The sequence below is a fragment of the Pristis pectinata genome, chromosome 11 (genome assembly GCF_009764475.1).
Source record: "Pristis pectinata isolate sPriPec2 chromosome 11, sPriPec2.1.pri, whole genome shotgun sequence".
Lineage (NCBI taxonomy): Eukaryota > Metazoa > Chordata > Chondrichthyes > Rhinopristiformes > Pristidae > Pristis > Pristis pectinata.
Genome location: NC_067415.1, coordinates 26,572,093 through 26,590,604, shown reverse-complemented (window position 1 = coordinate 26,590,604; position 18,512 = coordinate 26,572,093). Strand labels below are relative to the sequence as shown.

General features: G+C 39.1%; 1 protein-coding gene across 7 annotated transcripts in view; it reads left to right on the top strand.

Moving 5' to 3' along the window:
• LOC127576243 (microtubule-associated tumor suppressor candidate 2-like) overlaps positions 1-18,512 on the top strand; it is a 334,776-nt gene that overhangs the window by 161,678 nt on the left and 154,586 nt on the right. For all 7 annotated transcript variants that reach the window (XM_052026690.1, XM_052026689.1, XM_052026687.1 and 4 more), the window contains one exon: positions 17,960-18,166. In XM_052026690.1, the coding sequence (XP_051882650.1) occupies positions 17,960-18,166 (207 nt within the window). The remainder of the gene's footprint in view (positions 1-17,959; positions 18,167-18,512) is intronic.

Below are 18,512 nucleotides of genomic sequence, written 5' to 3'. Positions count from 1 at the left end.
TTGTTGGCATTTATTGCCCATCTCCAATTGCCCATGAGAAGGTGGTGGTAAGCCTCCTGTTTCAATTACTGCAGTCCTTTTGGTGAAGGTACTCCCACATTGTTTTTGCATAGGAACTTCCAGAATTTAGACCCAGCGATGAGGAAGGACTGGTGATACATTTACAAGTCAGAATGGTGTGTGACTTAGAGGGAGACCTGCAGGTGGCATGTTCCCATGTGCTTGCTTCCTTTGTCCTTCTTGGTGGTAGAGGTCATGGATTTGGGAGCTTCAGATGGAGCAGCCTGGGTAAGTAACTGCAGTGATTTTGTAGCTGGTACACACTGTAGCCAGTGAGTGCCAGTGGCGTAAGAAATAAATGTTCCGAGTGCCTCATGCGGTACCAATCAAGCAGGCTGCTTTGACCTGGATGGTGTCAAGCCTTTTAGGGGATTAATGAAACTCCACTCATCCAGGTATGTGGAGAGTATTCCATCATGTTTCTGTCTTGTGCTTTGTAGATGATAGAAAGGCCATGGGGTATCAGGGTGTGATCCATTCACCGTGGGATACCCAACCTCTGATCTGCTTTTCTAGCCAGGGTATTTATGTGGCTTGTCCACTTGTACTGCAGGATATTGATGGTGGGGGACTCTTGTGCAACCATGCCCTTTAAGGACCTGGTATCTGGCCTACCCATTCCCTCTGCCCAGGTAATAGGCCACTTGCATGTGGTGACTCAGTATTAAGATACCACGTCTACTTTGTAGAAACTTTCAGTATCTGTGTTACCAGCAGTGAGTAACAGAGTGCCACCTTCTTCATTCTCCCCTGCTCAATTGCTTCCACTGACCAGCTCCTAGTTATCTGAAAGGAGAAAAGTACAAGGGTATAGTGGTTGTAAGGGGGAAAGTGCAAGTAAGAGGTATATGCTTAAATGACATGCAGCTTATAAATCAGTAGAACTGATGGGATGAGGGAGAGGTGGAAAGGATGGAGGATTAGGTATAAGAATTTTCAATGATCTTTACACCATCCCTGTCCTTGGACTTGATTACCACTACACCAATACTTACCAATGCTCTGTTTTCTAGGTGGTAGGAGTGATGGACACGGGTGGTGCCAGTTACATGCTGTCTTCTGCAAGACAGATGGAGGTATATTTTATTGGTTGAGGTGCAATGTGTCATATTTTTGCTCTGGTTGAAGAGTTGGTAATAAGTTTAACTGTGAGGTAAAATGGGTGAGTTTTTGTAATATTTGTCCTTTGAGAGGATGTGGTGGGGAATATGACTATAAAATGGGAATCCAGACTGATAAAGGTCACCATTAGGTGAATGTGGGGTAGCATTGCATGGAGCAGTGTGTAAGACAAATGGTTAGAAGAATGGAATGTGATGATATCACTGACCTTGACCACACATCTGAAGTTATTAAATTTCTTGCTGCACAACATCCATCCTGGGAGCTCCACTCCTGGCATTCATCCTGTTAACCGCCTCTTTCCACTCATGTTTCAAGATCTGGACCTTGGATCCTTGCAAACATAGGAACTTGTTTCTCTCAACCTCAATCGATTAGCCACACAGAACTGCAAATGAAAATAGGAATGTCTGTCTCTTTGGTGCTGCGAGATGATTTCCATCATCCTTTCCAAATCTGTACAATGACATCCTTCAGCAATTGTGATACCTAATAAACCCTTGATAGAAGTATATAAAATTATGATTGGGACTGTCAGAATCTTTCCCCCAGGGGGAAATGTCAAACACTAAAGGTCATGAGTTTAAGGTGAGAGGGAAAAAGTGTAAAGGAGATGTGTGAGGCAAATTTTTTACACAGAGGGTGGTTGATGCCTTGACCATGCTCCAAGAGAGATGGTAGAGCACATACAATAGCAACACTTAAGTGGCATTTAGAGAGACACTTGAACAGACAAGGAATAGTGGGATACAGACCATCTGTAGACAGATGGGATTAGTTAGATCGTATCATGGTCGGCACAGATATGGTGGCTGAAGGGCCTGTTCCTGTGCTGTACTGTTCTATCATTTATGTTCTCAATGCATGCTGTGAGCATTTGCATTTTGAGAGATGCAAGTGTATCTTGAATCAGCTTCAGCAGGCTTCGGCTGCTGCCAGCCACACACATTTGACCTGTGGAAATGCTCTAAGGCATTAACTGCCACGGCTAGATTTGCTGAGATATAGAAATCATGATAATGAGGTGGGAGCCAATATTTTTGTGTGTTCTACACTGTCTTAAGCAGGTATGTGTGAATTATGCATCACAACTCCACTGCATGTTTTCTAAAGATATTCAATTTACCCCTAGTCTGTTGACTATTGACCTATAAATAATGAATAGGAAATATTTCTCCAAAATTATCCACACCCACATATTGGTTTTATAGATCTCTTTACTGAATATGACCATACATAGATTGCAGAGTAGGCTCAGGCAAATGTTATCATTGTTAGCAGTTGTAAAATGCTAATAGATGCATTTTCTATGAGTTTCATTTCTTTCAAACACAAAACTTTGAATCTCAGCTTTTAAATTACTGTATCTGTGATAGAGACCATAGTGAATAACAGATGATTAGAGAATGTGAGCATTGCTGAAGGCATGCTACTTTAATGCCTTTGGAGACTCTGAAATTGTAATATTCGACTTAAAGGTTTGCATAAATCAGAAGCACAAATGAGAAGAATGTGCATATATTGCTTTATGACTTCCAACTCTTGTTCGTTTGTATCCTGGACCAACTTTCATGATACTGAGTGAAATAGAGATAATCAGAGCTAAGCTTGCACTATACTGCAGATTTAACCATGAAAAGACACGTACATTGTAAAAAAAAGTAAAATTGTATTGCCTGCTAATTCAGTCTGTTGTTTCCTAGATCACAAATTACATATTACCATGAGAATTAAGAGCAAATACTTATTTGATACTGTGCTATTTTGCAGGCATATAACAGGTGTATTGGTATTGGTTTATTATTGTCTCTTGTATCGAGGTACAGTGAAAAACTTGTCTTGCATACTGTTTGTACAGATCAATTCATTACACAGTGCATTGAGGTAGTACAGGGTAAAAACAATAACAGAATACAGAGTAAAGTGTCACAGCTACAGGGAAATGCATTGCAGGTAGACAATAAGGTGCAAGGTCATAACAAGGTAGATTGTGAGGGCAAGATTCCATCTCATCGTGTAAGAGAACCATTCAGTAGTCTTATCACAGTGGGATAAAAGCTGTCTTTGAGCCTGGTGGTATGTGCCCTCGGGCTCCTGTATCTTCTACCTGAGGGGAGAGGGGAGAATGACCCGGGAGGGTGGGGTCTTTGATTATGCTGGCTACCAGCATATTCATAATGGGTAGTAAAAGAGGTTTACAGGGCCTCGCCCTTTGTGTATGCAAGTAAGAACATGAAGCTTGTGAGCTCCATCCAGTGTTCCCCCAGTATGTTTTGACAAAGCAGTCTCTCATGGTGACCTTCATGATATCCATGCAAATTATGCCCAGTTTCTGCTATTCCTCAGATGAACTTGCTTCTATTGCCAGCAAGTTTCTATCTGTACTGGTTACTTGTTATCTTCTACAGTCCTTGCTGAGGAGGCAGCTGGATTATCTTCTAGTTAGATGATTTCTGCATTATTTCTTCTCTTATGACACTTCCTTGCAAAAAAGGAACTTTCATAGTGACAGACCTTTGGATGCACAGATTTTTCAATCAAGGTACGCTCAAGCTGATCTTAACATCTGTAGGCTAGAAATAAAAGCATTTTGTCAATTGTAACACAGAATTTTAATAGTGATAGACATAGTGAGAGGGTGCAAAATGATATTTGGGTCGAATGATTATGGAAGCTCTCCTTGGGGCTCTCCTGGTTTTGCCACTGGCTTCATCGTGCTTTGAGGTTCATGAATGGTCATTCAGCGCTTTTGTATATTGTCAGGCATTGCTGAAGATTTTCAGATGACTGCACAAAGAGTTTTTGCTGTATGTAGCATATGTGTTCTGCATGGCTTTAACCCTCTTCTTTGTTGCTGTTTCTGTTACATCCATTTGCTATTCCTTATTGATGCTTCGTGCTTCACTTGAGTGTCTCACCTAATTTCCCCTCTTCCGTTCACAGAAAAGCCTATTGCTACCTCCTTTTACCAACTACTGTTATGAGAACAGGAACATGTATTAGTACAGGCTGTACATTCAATGTGCATCTACCCACACCAAAGAAGGAGCCTTGTAGTGTCTCAGAGAAGTGAAGCAAATGTGTGCCTTTGACTTTGAGTCTAGATGTTTAAATGTAGAAGAATTTAAAGCAAACTGGAACAAAAATGCAGATCTCCTGCCTAGACAGTTCAATCCAGACATCCTTCTTTGCCATTATTTGGGAGACTGCTTCTTGGACTTTACACAATTGGTTCACTTCCTACTAATATGCTGTGTTTCATGATTAAGTGTAGCCTTTTCCTTTTAAAAGAGAACAAACAAGCCAATTAACTGTGAAGAAGTAATATGGGATACATCCAAATGAGTTGCCCGGTTTGCCCTAAACATGAAAAGTAGAGTGAACAGTGTTCAAGAAGATCTAGAGCCATTTAGCACAATGGTGAGTAGATGCCACCAAACTGGAGATGTGTGCTCATATGTTTACATGGCAAAAGCAGTTAAAGTAGATCCATTAGTTTGCAGGCTGCTTTGCACATGTCACACCATTCTGTCAGTTGAGTACTTATTGTGTGTGTACACAAGCATCTCTTTGCTTTTAGTGGACATCTATCATTGGACATCAATGCTATCTTTCAATAGCATTCTTTCTTTTCTGAAGAACTTCCTTCTCATCTGTTTCCCTGAGCAATGTGCTGTAAAGATAACACTTATCCATATGATCTACCATGATTTCTAAACACTAGTTCTTCTTGGGGGATTTCATTATAAACATTTTTTATTGCCACCTTCTCCAGGAAAAGCTCCACACTCCTTTTGACAAGAGCAATTCTGGGAACTGCACTAGCTATTCAATTAAAATAGGTTTGTTTTCAGTTCATATTTTGGGATCTGGGCATCTCTGGCAAAGCCAGTATTTATTGCCCATCCCTAATTGTCGTTCAGAAGGTAATGGTGAGCCAGTTTCTTGAAACACTATAGTCCTGCTAGTGAATGTTCTCCTATAGCACTGTTGAGGAGAGAGTTCCAGGGATTAGATCCAGTGTTGATGAAGGAATAGTGTACATTTCCAAGTCAGGATGGTGTGTGACTTAGAGGGGAACCTGCAGTTGGCAGGATTACTATGTACATGCTGTCCTATTTATAGAGGTTGCTATTGGAGTCATCGAAGTAAGTAAATGCAGTGCATTTTGTTGATGGTACACTCAGCAGTCACTGTGTGCTGGTAGTGAAGAGAATGAATGTTTAGGGTGGTGAATGCAGAACCAATCATACAAGCTTCTTTGTCCTGGATAATTTCAATTGGCTTGAATTCTTGGAGTTCCATTCACCCAGGCAATTGGAGAGTATTCTATTACACTCCTGACTTGACCCTTGTCAATGGTGGGAAGGCTTTAGGGTGTCAGGAGGTGAGTGATTCACATAGGATATTCAGCCTCTGTCCTGCCTTCATAGTCTTTATCTGGCTGGTGTAGTTAAGTCTTTTTCTAAATAACGACTACCTCCCTTTAAGATTGAAGCAAACCTTTAAGAACCTCTCTCAATTCTTCGCTCATAAATGCATGGAACTTTTCCTGCATCCTTGAAAACCACAAGGGATTTATTAGTTTTTTCTATTATTAACCAACTCAACAGAATTTGATGAAGAATGGGTTGGTCTTTTACTTGCTTAGTACATGTGCATTGTTTATGCTGGGAAAGCGGACAATTAAAAACTATTTTAAGCACGGTAGTGTGGCGGTTAGCGTAATGCTTTACAGCGTCAGCGACCCGGGTTCAATTCCGGCTGCTGTCTGTAAGGAGTTTATACGTTGTCCCCATGTCTGTGTGGGTTTCCTCTGGGTGCTTCAGTTTCCTCCCACCTACCAAAAGACATACAGGTTAGGAAGTTGTGGGCATGCTATGTTGGCGCCGGAAGCATGGCGACACTTGAGGGCTGTCCCCAGAACACTACGCAAAAGATGCATTTCATTGTGTGTTTTGATGTACATGTGACCAATAAAGATAAAGGAATTCTTAAAGGAAATGGTTAGGATCTGGAATGACAACCAGGGTAGTATTGGAGAGAGCTTCAGTTGTGGCATTCAAAAGGAAGCTGGATAAGTATCTGAAATAAAATAATTTTCAGGTCATTGGGGATGTTTGGGGCAATGGGACTTACTAGGTTGCTCTTTCAAAGAGTTGGTGTGGACTTGACTGACAAAATGGCCTTTTTCCATGCTGTAACTTTTCTGTGATTCTGTTGGTTTATGGCTTAACTGTAGAATTGCCCCTGAGGTCGCGTGCTACTGAATATTCACGTAGCAGATATTTGTCAGAAAACAAGCAAAGTTATCAGAAATCTAAATAGAAGTTTATTTTTGGGGTCACTGAAATAGCACTGCTCTTTTTAAATTAAAGGACTATTTTTAGAAAATGAACAGATGACGCCAGGGATAAGAACAGAAAGCTACCAGCTGCTCTGCCAGAAACTCCAGATAATGACTTAAACTGTAAGACACAGCTTGAACAGTTTGAAAGATCAAATAACCAAACCAATCATAACTCCTAATGTTCTGCTTTCAAACCATTTTTTGTATTAATATACGAGCTATTAATCTTGTACAACAACTTCTTTTTCTTGTATAACTCTCTGGGTTCTGCACCATACCCCAACTAGAAGAAAAGACAGGCAGCCCCAACAGCAGGCTTCCCCTGAACCTGACAGGGTTGACTGTAATGAGATTTAGAAGAACAGCCCCCAGTGAATCACTTTCTTGTCTTCATGCGAAAAATGTCTGGTCTCCACTTCATGCTTTCTGCTGACAATGCAGCTCAAATTAGGCATTTGTGATATGTGGATCTGTAGCATACTTCATTAGTTTGTAGCAAAGGGTGTTTAAGGAGCAATGTTTTTTGACTTGAATTTCTATTTTTTATAATACTTAAGTTGCTTGCTTATAAAAATATGTAAAAGTCACAGCTAAGACTAAGAATACTGAATATAGATACAAAAGACTGCAGATGCTGGAATCTTGTTCATCTACTAGATGTTGTACAACATTCTGTTTTACTAATACAATTTTGAGAATATTTAAAATGAAGAATTCCTAAATATTCTAATGTTAGTGTGTTGTACATTGTTCTTCTAGCGAAGTGAATCACCAAACTGAGTTAAGTACATGGAAGACTATAGGCTTTTTCATTGAAATCTATGCCACCTTTTATTCGTCAACCAACCACCTTGCCATTATCTATTCATGGCATTTGTAGGATCTTGAAGTATGCATTTTGACTGTCATATTCCCTACATAACCAGCTACATATCAGAACTAATTAATGGCTGTAACGCTATTTGGGATGTTTGAATTAATTGGGGAGGCCAACAAGTGGCTTTGTCATCCTCCCCAGTGTTTTAGGTATATTTCTAGCTAGATTTTTTGGCTAGATCATTAGAAATATTTAAGATGGAGATAGATAAATACTTGAAAGATTGAGGGATTGTTGGTTATGGGTATCTGACACAGAAGAGGAGTTGAGGCAAGCATGGATCAGCCATGATCATCTGAAAAGTGGGGCAGGCTTGAGGAGCCTGATTGCCTACTTCTGCTCCTATTTTCCTGTGCTCTTGTGTTCAATTCGATCATTTCTGGCTTTGAAGGTCTGAAGGGAGTTGAGGTCTGGCATTTACTGTTTAGGCTTATTGAAAGGACTGCATTCATAACAGACAAAGGTAATTGATGCTGGAGGGAATTGAATGCATTAAAAAAAATGCTTGAGTCCCTTTGGGAACTGAGGATAAAGCAGAATTTTCTGCTTTGTTCAGAGATCATGCTTTACCATGTGTTCAATTTATTGTGGAAAAACAAGCTTATAATTAGAAAGTTGTGATTATGGTGTTACATCCCTTCTTATTCTTCTTTCATCTCTCAGCAGAACTTGACACAATTAATTTGGCCATCTTCCTCCTGAAATGCCTCTATCAGACTTCAGAAACGACCACTTTCCAGCACTAGACCCCCAAGACGACTTGGTTCAATTTTCCCTGCAGTACTCCAAAAGAACAATTGCATGGGGAATGACATCATGCTGTATGCAACTCGTGGGAATTGCACAGTCATGCATGGGTGACTCAGGCCAATTGAATTTTTGAAGTAATGCAAAATGACCCAGAAAATGTTATGTTGTTTCATTTAAGGAAATTTGTTTTTTTAGGATTGCATAATACTGAAAATTGCAGTGCTATGCATTTGAATTTCTAAGTCTGACTCCATCCAGAGCCACAATGTCAGTCGTCTGATGTCAACTTTCTCTGTCAAATCTTCAACTGCTCACATGCTATTAGGATGCTTGGCTGACTTCCAATTGTGATCAGTCATCACTCAGATCAATGCTGGAAAAAACAGCATCTTGCAATGATCTCTACTATGCCTGACAATCAAACCCTTTGCTGTTTGTTATTGCAGCATTTGCTCAGACTGTACAATATCTTATCTAAGATTATATGTTAAGGTTCTTTGTATGGAACTTAAACCTACAAACTTTTGACTTGGAAGTGAAGAGCATCATTACTTGAACCAAGATGACACAGCCTACCTTCAGTTTCGTATTTCTGCAGCAATGCATTATATGATAGAAAGCTTGTAGAAGAACTGAATCAGGATAAAATAATATCAGGTGATAGGTCCATCATGTTTTATTAAAAATGAGTGTGTGTTTATTGAGGCTGTAATTCTGTAGGCATTGTAGAATGCTGCAGAAGAGTGCTTGCTTATGGAGTTGGCATTTATTTTTGTATTAATAATTATATAACCGTTGTTAATTTGGGGTTAATAATCATAGTAGCATTATTGATAGATAAACAATAATTGCAAAAAGAAATAATATGGCTGTATTTAGTTTGTAAATTCTGAATAAAACTGCTCACAGGAAATGTATAGATTTTATCAAAGGGATTGTAATTGAAATTTTGATAAAATTGAAAGAGCATCGAAGAACAGTCAGATAATCAGAAGCACTGAAATGAGTGGTTAATAAAATTACATCATGATTTTGAGAAAGTGAGTGGCAGAAGGGAAGGCAGATAGCTCCTTTCATGTGCTGGCCAATTAACATTCTAAAGTGGGTGTGTAATTTTTTTGACAGCACAGCAGAATGTGTGAGATAACTGTAGATCATTGAAGTCCTTGAATATGTGTCTATTGGTTCATGAGCTTAACAGTTTCATTGAAGACATGAATTCCTGCTCCTTTCTCAGTCTTGTCTGAATATATACTTAGATAAATTTTATGTCACTCATATTTTAATCATATTTGCTTTTAATTATTTTTACAGTCCCATAGAGAATCACCTTCTGGATCCTGTGCCAGATCTAACCTGGATCAGCCTTCCACCCATGACACAATATTACCATCTGAAGCCAATGCTCCTAGGCCTAAGGCTGGTTTAGGTTGTCTTCCAGAACTCTGCAGCGAAAGTCAGCAGCCTTCCACCAGCCATACCACAGTCATTAAGTTGCACCATAATTGACATGCAGAAGGATAATAAGTTGACTTCTTGTGGAATATTACATGGTTTCATTTACAAATTTGAATCAGAATGTATATTTTGTGGTGGCTTTTGTTTTTGCACAGGGACCCAGCAGAAGCTATATAAGTGATGAAGGAAGGGTGTGAGTCTGTTGGTGAAGGGAGAATTGGTAATGTGGTTCTTGGAATTGGACTTAAAATACATTCTTGAAGGCAGCCTGACCAGAAAGGCACTTTCTAGATTGACCTCATTTTCCTTATTCTCATCTCTCTCTTTTCTCTTCTCTCCTCTCCCTCCTCCTCTCAGCTGCCTCCATATAGCTGTGAGCAGGTGCTAGGCCCTTATGATGAGAAGGTTGCGCAGCATTTGGCAGGCACCACAGACCTTGGAAACTGCCCTTTCAAGTATTGGAGAACCCCTCAAAAGTTTAAGGCAGTGAAAGCGTTATTTCATCATGTGAATTATCTTCTCTATTACATTTGGTGTGGCAGTATAATTTTATTCAAGTGCATAGTAACTACATGTATGTAAATGTGAACCAGGATTATGGGCATACTTTCATCAGGAATCTTCATCCAGTAGCTACACTTTTGTTTGCAACAGTGATTCAAATGTTGCTGTCAGGTTACAGTGCCACAGAATAAAGGTGTGATTATTGCAGCCAGGATACTGGGCATTGATTTGCATAACTGCTGAATGTTGAATGTATAGAATCAGTAAAGAACAGTTCTAGTATGGAACGGTGTTGACATGTAATGCCTGCAAAGCAACATCTGTGCAATCATTACCAAACTGCACTATGGGGAAGCCTGTAATCATGGCAAAGCTCCAATTTCTCCAAGTCTCCTGGCCTCTGCTCAGGGATTATGAAATTGGCTGACTTTGAGAGAACATGAATGATTTCCCTTCGGCAACTGAAAGATGTTACAAGTATTTCCAGCTCCACCTTGGAAGGAAATTCATCACCACAATTACCTTGACAACTGCTGGGAATGTTATTCTTCTCATTCTACGAGGGTTGCATTTATGGCTGCAGCAGGTAGGTAGATTGGGTAAAGGCACCCTCATGGATACGCCATTGACTTGCATGTTACTCCTCGCTGAGATTCAGAAAGGAAATTTGCTCCTGGAATCTGTGGACAGAAATTGCATCTTACTGAGAGCTCTTCTCCATGTCCTTCTCTTCTAGGAACTTTTTTGCTAATGCACAGCTTTAGCTCATTCTCCCAAACATGTCATATAACAAAAGAAATCCCTACTTGTGCATCCAACTCATTTGTGTAGAAGCCTGAAGTCAACTCTAAGCTTAACAGCACCTGATACACCACTCTCTATAGACTGACAATGAAACTCAACTCTTGAAGGCATCAAGGATTTGTAGAGTTGCAAAAATATCAAAAAGAAACCAGCCTGGAAGAAGTTGATGATATCTTTAAACAGTACCTTTAATCATTGGCAGCACAGCGGCATAGCTAATAAAGCTACTGCTTCACATCTCCAGCAACCTGGATTCAATCCTGACCTCTGATGTCTATGTGAAATTTGCACATTCTCGTTGTGACTACGTGGGTTTCATCCTGGTGTTGCAGTGTCCTCCCGTATGCCAAAGACGTGCTGGTTGATAGCTTAACTGGCCACTGTAAATTGTCCCTAGTGCATAGGTCAATGGCAGAATTGGGGGAGCATTGATGGGAATGTGGTGATTTGTGTAAATGGGTGCTTAATAGTGCTTACTTGTTGGACTCTATGAGCACTGATGACAGATGGTGTGGTGGAGTGGAATAAGGTGTGGAGGTGGTTGAGCGGTAAGGGATGCCTCTTGCTGCTGAATATATGTTCAGACATGCTTCTTTAAGGGAAGATGTAAGCTGGAGCATTGAGCCCCAAAATTGCTGTGCTGGCATCAGATCAGTGTTGCATGATAGTGATGTACTATTAATAGAATGATCTGACTACTTTGCATAGATCTGTTGGGCATTCAGAAAACACATGCTAGCTTTGCCATCTGGCACAACTGGTACCTCAAGTATGCTCACACTGCAGATCCCATTGGATCTCTGAGGCTTCTAAAAGAGTGAATATAGCAGAGATCAGTCTTATCCCCATGAGCTCATAATCCAAGCAACTCATTTCAGGTCTTTGATTCAGCACAATTGTACTTTAATGAGCTGTGGTGCCTGCAGCTAATTTGTAAGCTATCCTCATTAATGGCTTAAGACTGAAACAGAGAAAATAGCAATATAGGAAAGTACCTATTCAGAAAATACCCTGCAAACTGACTTTCCAATTCCACTGATTAATATTCATCAGTCATTCATTTCTTCAAGTTTTATTCAAATGTTTAAAATGAGGATCAGCTGTGGTTCATCCTTGAGTCTGAAGTTTGTGGGTATGAGTTTTATTCAGAAACAAAATATGTAGGTTGATATTCACTGAGCAATGCTGAGGGAGTGCTTGATTTTCAAGTGAAACATTAAACCAAGGCTCAATCTGCTCCCCCAGGCAAACGTAAAAGATCCTAAAGTTATTTTGTAGAAGTGTTTTGGAATTAAACTTAAGTGCCATGGCCAATATTTAGCCCTCATTAAACATTCCCTAACATGAATTATTTGGCTGTTCTATCATTGCTGTTTGTGGGACATTACACTGTGGAAATTGGCTGCCATGCTACCTACATTACAACAGTGACTGCATTTCAAGAGTGCTTCATTGTCTGTTAAGCATTTTATGATATCAAAAAGTCACAGAAGGTGCTATAAAAATGTTTTTTTTAGATGATTTATTCCATAATTCTGTCAAACTCATTTTCACTGCCCTCCTGTACATTGCACTCAAGAATATGATTAAGCTGGAGAGGTGCAGAAAAGATTCAGAAGGATGTTGCTGGGAGTGGAGGACTTGAATTATAAAGAGAGACTGGGCAGGCTAGGACTGTTTTCCCTGGAGCAAAGGAGACTGAGGGTGACCTTTAGAGGTTTATAAAATTATGAGGGGCACAGATAAAGTGGATGGTCACAGTCTTTTTCCCATGGTAGGAGAGTCTAAAAGTAGAGGTCATGGCTTAAACCTATGCCCTCTAGTTTTAGACTCCCCTACCCTGTGAGAGGGGAAAGATTTAAAGGAGATTTGTGGGGCAAGTTCACACAAAGGATGGTGGATATATGGAACAAGCTCCCACAGGAAGTGGTAGAGGTGGGTACAGTTACAATATCTGAAAAATATTTTGACAGGTTCATGGATAGGAAAGGTTGAGAGGAATATGGGCCAAATGTGGGCAAATGGGGCTCGCTCAGAAGGCACCTTGGTCAGCATGGAAGACTTGGGCCGAAGGGCATGTTTCTATGCTATGTGACTCTATAATTTGATTTGCCATTTGCAATATAAAACAGTTGGATTAGAAATTTGTCGTGGATGCAAAACATTTAGGTGTATTAGACTCCACTTTAGAAATTTGATTTGCTTGCTAATTAGAAAGGAAGCAACGGAAACACGATGTAGAACAGAGATTCTATTTGTCTTTATCTGTTATTTTCGCATCGCTGTCAGTACTTTAAGTGGAATTGTTTGTAAGATGTTATTTTTATGCAGAAATAAAAACAGAAAATGCTATTAAAACTCAACAAGTCAGGCTGTAGTTTGGAGAGAGAAACAATCAACTCTTTCTGTTGATTTGTCAGTTTTCCAGTATCTGTAGATGTTTTTACTTTTGTATAATAGTATATATACATCTGAAATAAACATTTTAGAAATGTTTCAGAGAATACATTTTTAACTTCTCAATGTGTTTGTTTAAAAGCATATGCGTGGGGTGATTGAAAATAAAGGGGAGCATGACAGACCATATTGGCAGTCCTTTGCTTGTCTTACTGTTAGTGACTTACAACTACCAATGAGTCAGCAGCAGAAAACAGCCATCTGCAGTATTGGCAGTAATATCATCAGTCAGTATGTTATATTGGAATGACACCACCAGCAAGGTCATCTCTGCTCTTAATAGTAAAGTTTAGGACTGATACGGTAGTGGGTAATGAGCAGCCCACATACAAATCAATCAGGTTAATGACCATGGCTCAAACTATTATCACCTTTATAACTCAAAAGCTGGCCAGTAAAACCATGCTGGACTATTTTCCATAGTGTAGGTTCACCCATTGTAACCATATGCCTAACCTAAAACACATCTATGGTGTTGGTAAATGATTTGTGGCTGCCATATGTATAAGCCTTTGCAGAATGTTATAATATGGGGCTATGTCAACTGTGCATTCCAAATCCGTACTCATCGGGTGCCACAGAGTTCAGTGTTGAGGCCTGAACTATTTACAATCAATATGAATATCTGAATATACTGTTGCCAGATTTGCTGTTGATACAAATATGGGTGGGCTAGCAAGTTTTGAGGAAGTCACAAAGAACCTGCAAAGGAATATGGATGGGTTATGTGTGTGAGCAGTAAGTTGGCAAATGGAGTACAGTACAGGAAAATGTGAGGTCACTTCCAAAGGAAGAATGAAAAATCAAATTAAGTAGGGTGAGATTATAGAATGTTGCAAAGGGATCTGGGGTCTCTAGCTCATGAACCACAGAGGGTTGGCATGCAGGTACAGCAAGTAATTAGGAAGCTAAAGGAATATTGGCCTTTATTGTAAGTGGTATATACTATAAAAGTCAGGAAGTATTAATACAATTTAACAGGACTTATTAAAGTCCTGATAAGACTGCACCTCATAGACTCATACAGCACAAAAAAAGGTCTTTCAACCTCCCAGCTCCATCCCAACCTTTTAATCCATTTACACTAATCCAAGTTGCCTGCATTAGGACCTTATCCTTTCACATCTTGCCTATTTAAGTGCCTGTCTAAATGTGTCTTGAACTTAGTAATTATATCTGATTGCACCACCTCCTTTGGCAGTGCATTTCCAGATATAAATCACACTGTATAAAAAAAAAACTTACTCCTAAGAACCCTTTTAAACCTCCTACCTCTCACCTTCAATATATACAATCTAGTTTTTGATACCCTTGCCATAGGAAAAAGACCTTGACTATCAATTCTATCTATGCCTCTCATAATCTTGTATACTTCAGCCTCCTTTCCTCCAGGGAAAACAAGCTCAGCCTGTTCAATCTCTCCTTATAACTAAGGTCCTTACATCTAGACAATATCCTGGTGAATCTTCTCTGCAATCTCTCCAGTGCAATCACCTCCTTCCTATAGTATGGTAACCAGAACTGCACACCGTAATCCAAGTGCGGCCTAACCATGCAGTATTGTGTATGGTTTTTGGTTTACGACTTAAAGGATATACTTGCATGCAGGCAGTGAAGAAAAGGTTCAACAGATTGATTCCTGAGATGAAGGGATAAACATATGAAGAGAGATTGAGCATGTTGGGCCTATACTTATTAGAGATGATCTTGCTAAAACATATAGGATTCTGAGAGGTTAGAAATGATGGATGTTGAGAGAATGTTTGCCTTAGTAGTATCTAGAACTATGGGGCATAGTTCCAGAATTATGACTTGCCCCATAGATAAAGAGGAATTTCTTCTCTCAGAAAGCTGTGGAGGCAGAGTCATGGAGTATATTCAAGGCAGAGACTGACAGACATTTGAACTATAAGGAAGCCAAAGGTTATGAGGAATGAATGGGAAAATGGTGCTAAAGGTAAGACTAGATTAGCCATAATCTTATTGAGTTGAGGAATAACCTTGAGGGATCAGTTGGCCTACTCCTCCTCCTATGTATTATGTTCCTATGTTCTTGTACTCATTTCCCCTTTAATTTTGAATGGAAACTCTTTAAGGACAGGGGTCCTCCATTAAGTGCAAGGTATGATGCACAATTGCACAAGCTAGGGTTTTCAAATGATATTCATAAATTGGCTTCCCAGCATCTGACAAAGCCATTTCAGCTGAGTAGAGGATTTGGGCCACATGCAACAGTGACATTGTAGCCAATACGTTACATTTTTAAAATTAGATTAATTCTAATTGAGCTTAGACTGTAAGTGCAAAATGAGGTATTTATTTATTTCTTCTACTAAAAAATGTCAGAACTTTGAGGTCCCAGTTCTGAAGTCTTGTGTCAAATTCTTGAACTGAGTTGAGAGAGTTATGGATTACTTAAGTGTGAGAGGTTGTACAGCAAACCTTTTGGCAACTATGGCCTGAATCTTCCTTCAGATAACTTTTTGCTGTAGTCCATTTCCAATAACTGAAATAACTAAAGGAAAATTATAATATGTTTCACTGTTTCTCTTTGCTGTTTTTGCTGAAAGCAGCTACTTTTTCCTATTCCTTCATTCTTTGCAAAAATCATGAATTAATGGTTATGCTTTACTTTCTGAGATATCTACATTCTTCCATTTCTGGCATCATTAACATTCCAGATTTTAATTATTGCACCTGTTTCAGCTGCCAAATAATGGAATTCTCTGTCATTCTGCTGAAGAATCTTCAACCTGAAACATTGCCTCTGTTTCTCTTTCCACAGATCCTGCCTGACCTGCTGACTGTTCCGGCATTTTTTATTTTCATTTCATATTTATAGCATCTGCAGTAATTTTTTTATTTTCAATGGGATTCCCCTTATAAACCTTACTATCTTTCAGCTGCTCCTCTAAGTTGTTCTTAAAACTTAGTTCTTAATTCTCTTAATATGGCTTTTCACAAATGAATTTTGTGGAAAGCAAGCAGGGTTGCTCCTTTGAAATAGGGATATCCCTGAGGTCCAGGTCTTGAGATCCCGGTGTATTTGGTGGCAGGACCTGTTTAGGATTTGTTGATCTATGTTTTCCAGACACAATCAAATTTATTTCAGAACTCTCCAAGTTGGAGCTGGAGTCTACAAACTACTACAATGGGACTTGCAAGTGAACTCTGGATCTTGGGATACTTTTCTCTTCTTTCCCTTTAAATCATGGGCAGAAAGGCACCCAAAGCAGTGATTCCTTTTAAAATTCATTTTTGGGATCAGTTATGTTGTTTGTAGCAATGGTACCAGTGTCCAATTAATGAGATCCCCAAATAAATGGGCGGGGGGGGGGGTGAGGTGAGGGAGGGAGGGAGGGAGGGATGGATCCAGATTGCCACTTACTCTGTGAATGCTTTACTGTCACGTGACCATCTTTGAATATCTTTTTAACAATGTTAAATCAAGCTTGTTTCTATGATGTAAAAGATTTCATGGAAGACTTTAGAGCTAAGCAGAGACATTCTCTGCATGTTCTAGCCACTTTTATCCTTTGATCAAACCCATCAAAGGGGATTTGCTGATTTATCCAATTGCTTTTTGTGGGACCTTGCCATGCCCAAATTGGCTGCTGTATTTTGCTGCATTATAACTGTGACTGCATTTCAAAGGTTTTAATTGACTCTGAAGTGTTTTGGGATTCTTTGATGACTTTGAGTTCACTTTACGGATGTTATGAATGTTGGAGTGTGTTGGATTTGATTGTTTTAATTAGTTTTTTAACATGTATAGTGTTTAATGTACCTCAAGTGGCTGCACAAGGAATGGCTGCTTACTAGCTTATTGGTTCGTCCATCAAGTGAATATGTGGTTTTTTCATTGGTTGGTTTGGCCACAAGTATCTAATAGGTTTCCTGATTGGACTATTGTTAGCTAAAGGAATACCTCTTATCTCAGGTTTAAAAGCTGTTGCTTTTTGTTAATCACTCTCTTGCTCTCCTCCCCCTGGCCCGAGCTCCTATTTTGTTCTTTTTGTCTCGGCTCATCTCCTTAGTAGGAAAGCTAGTGCCATGTGCTCTGTGACTGTTTCTTTGTTTTAAACTTTTCCAATAAAACTTTGTGAAGCACCAAGTTGTTTTCAACTCGTTCCTGGACTCCTGAAAGAACCTGCAGATTCAAAAATAACCGGATCCGACAAGTGTATGTGGAATGATTCTGTATTTATAATAAAGATAGATTATTTGTGTACTCAGCTCTGTGTGTTCTTCATGACCAAGGAAAACTTTAATTTCTCATAAATCATGAATGTGTAGTTACTTTGAATTATTAGCATATAATTATTAGCATTATGAATTGATCGTAGAGCTCTTTCAGTAATATTGTTTTCATATTGTTGTGATTTATCATTTTGTAAATCCTCTAACAATAACTTCTAATGAAATGACTGACAGACCTTCATGTGTCAATGATTGACACTCACATTCTAGAAATTTCCAATGTATGGATTTCTGTTATTTGATGCTTTATTTTTTTTTGAGTTTATTATGTCAGTTCATCTTTTAAAAATTATTACTCTTTTTTTTCTGTATTTTAGTGGAACAGAAGAAAAACACCATACCAATTGTCCAAAGATCAAGTCTACCCAAACCTGGGCACTCTGGACTTCGTCCTCCTGGTTACTCTCGATTGCCAGCAGCTAAACTTGTGGCTTTTGGATTTGTCAGAAGTTCAAGTCTGTCATCAGTATCAAGCAACCAGTCAAATGATAGTGTGCATAGCGACCACAGCAAAGCTGCAAATCGTAAGCGACATTTCAAATATTTTTTCATTTTATCATGAAAATGTCTCCTATTTTATTCATCTTAAAATCTTAAAGGAATCAGAATGGTCACCCTGAATTTTGATTAAACTGACATGAACTTCAGACTTCTGAAACAGGTAAAGTGGGGAAACCATTATACAGAGAGTTATTGGAATTAAACTTAATTATTTATTGGTATATCACTCTAAAATTTGATTCCTTAACATCTTAGGGCATTCCATATGTAACATTATGTAATATTAGTATTTTGGAGACACACGTTCCAGATGAATATTGTACAGAATGTTGTAAATCATTGAAGATCTTACAGACAGGGTTCAATGAC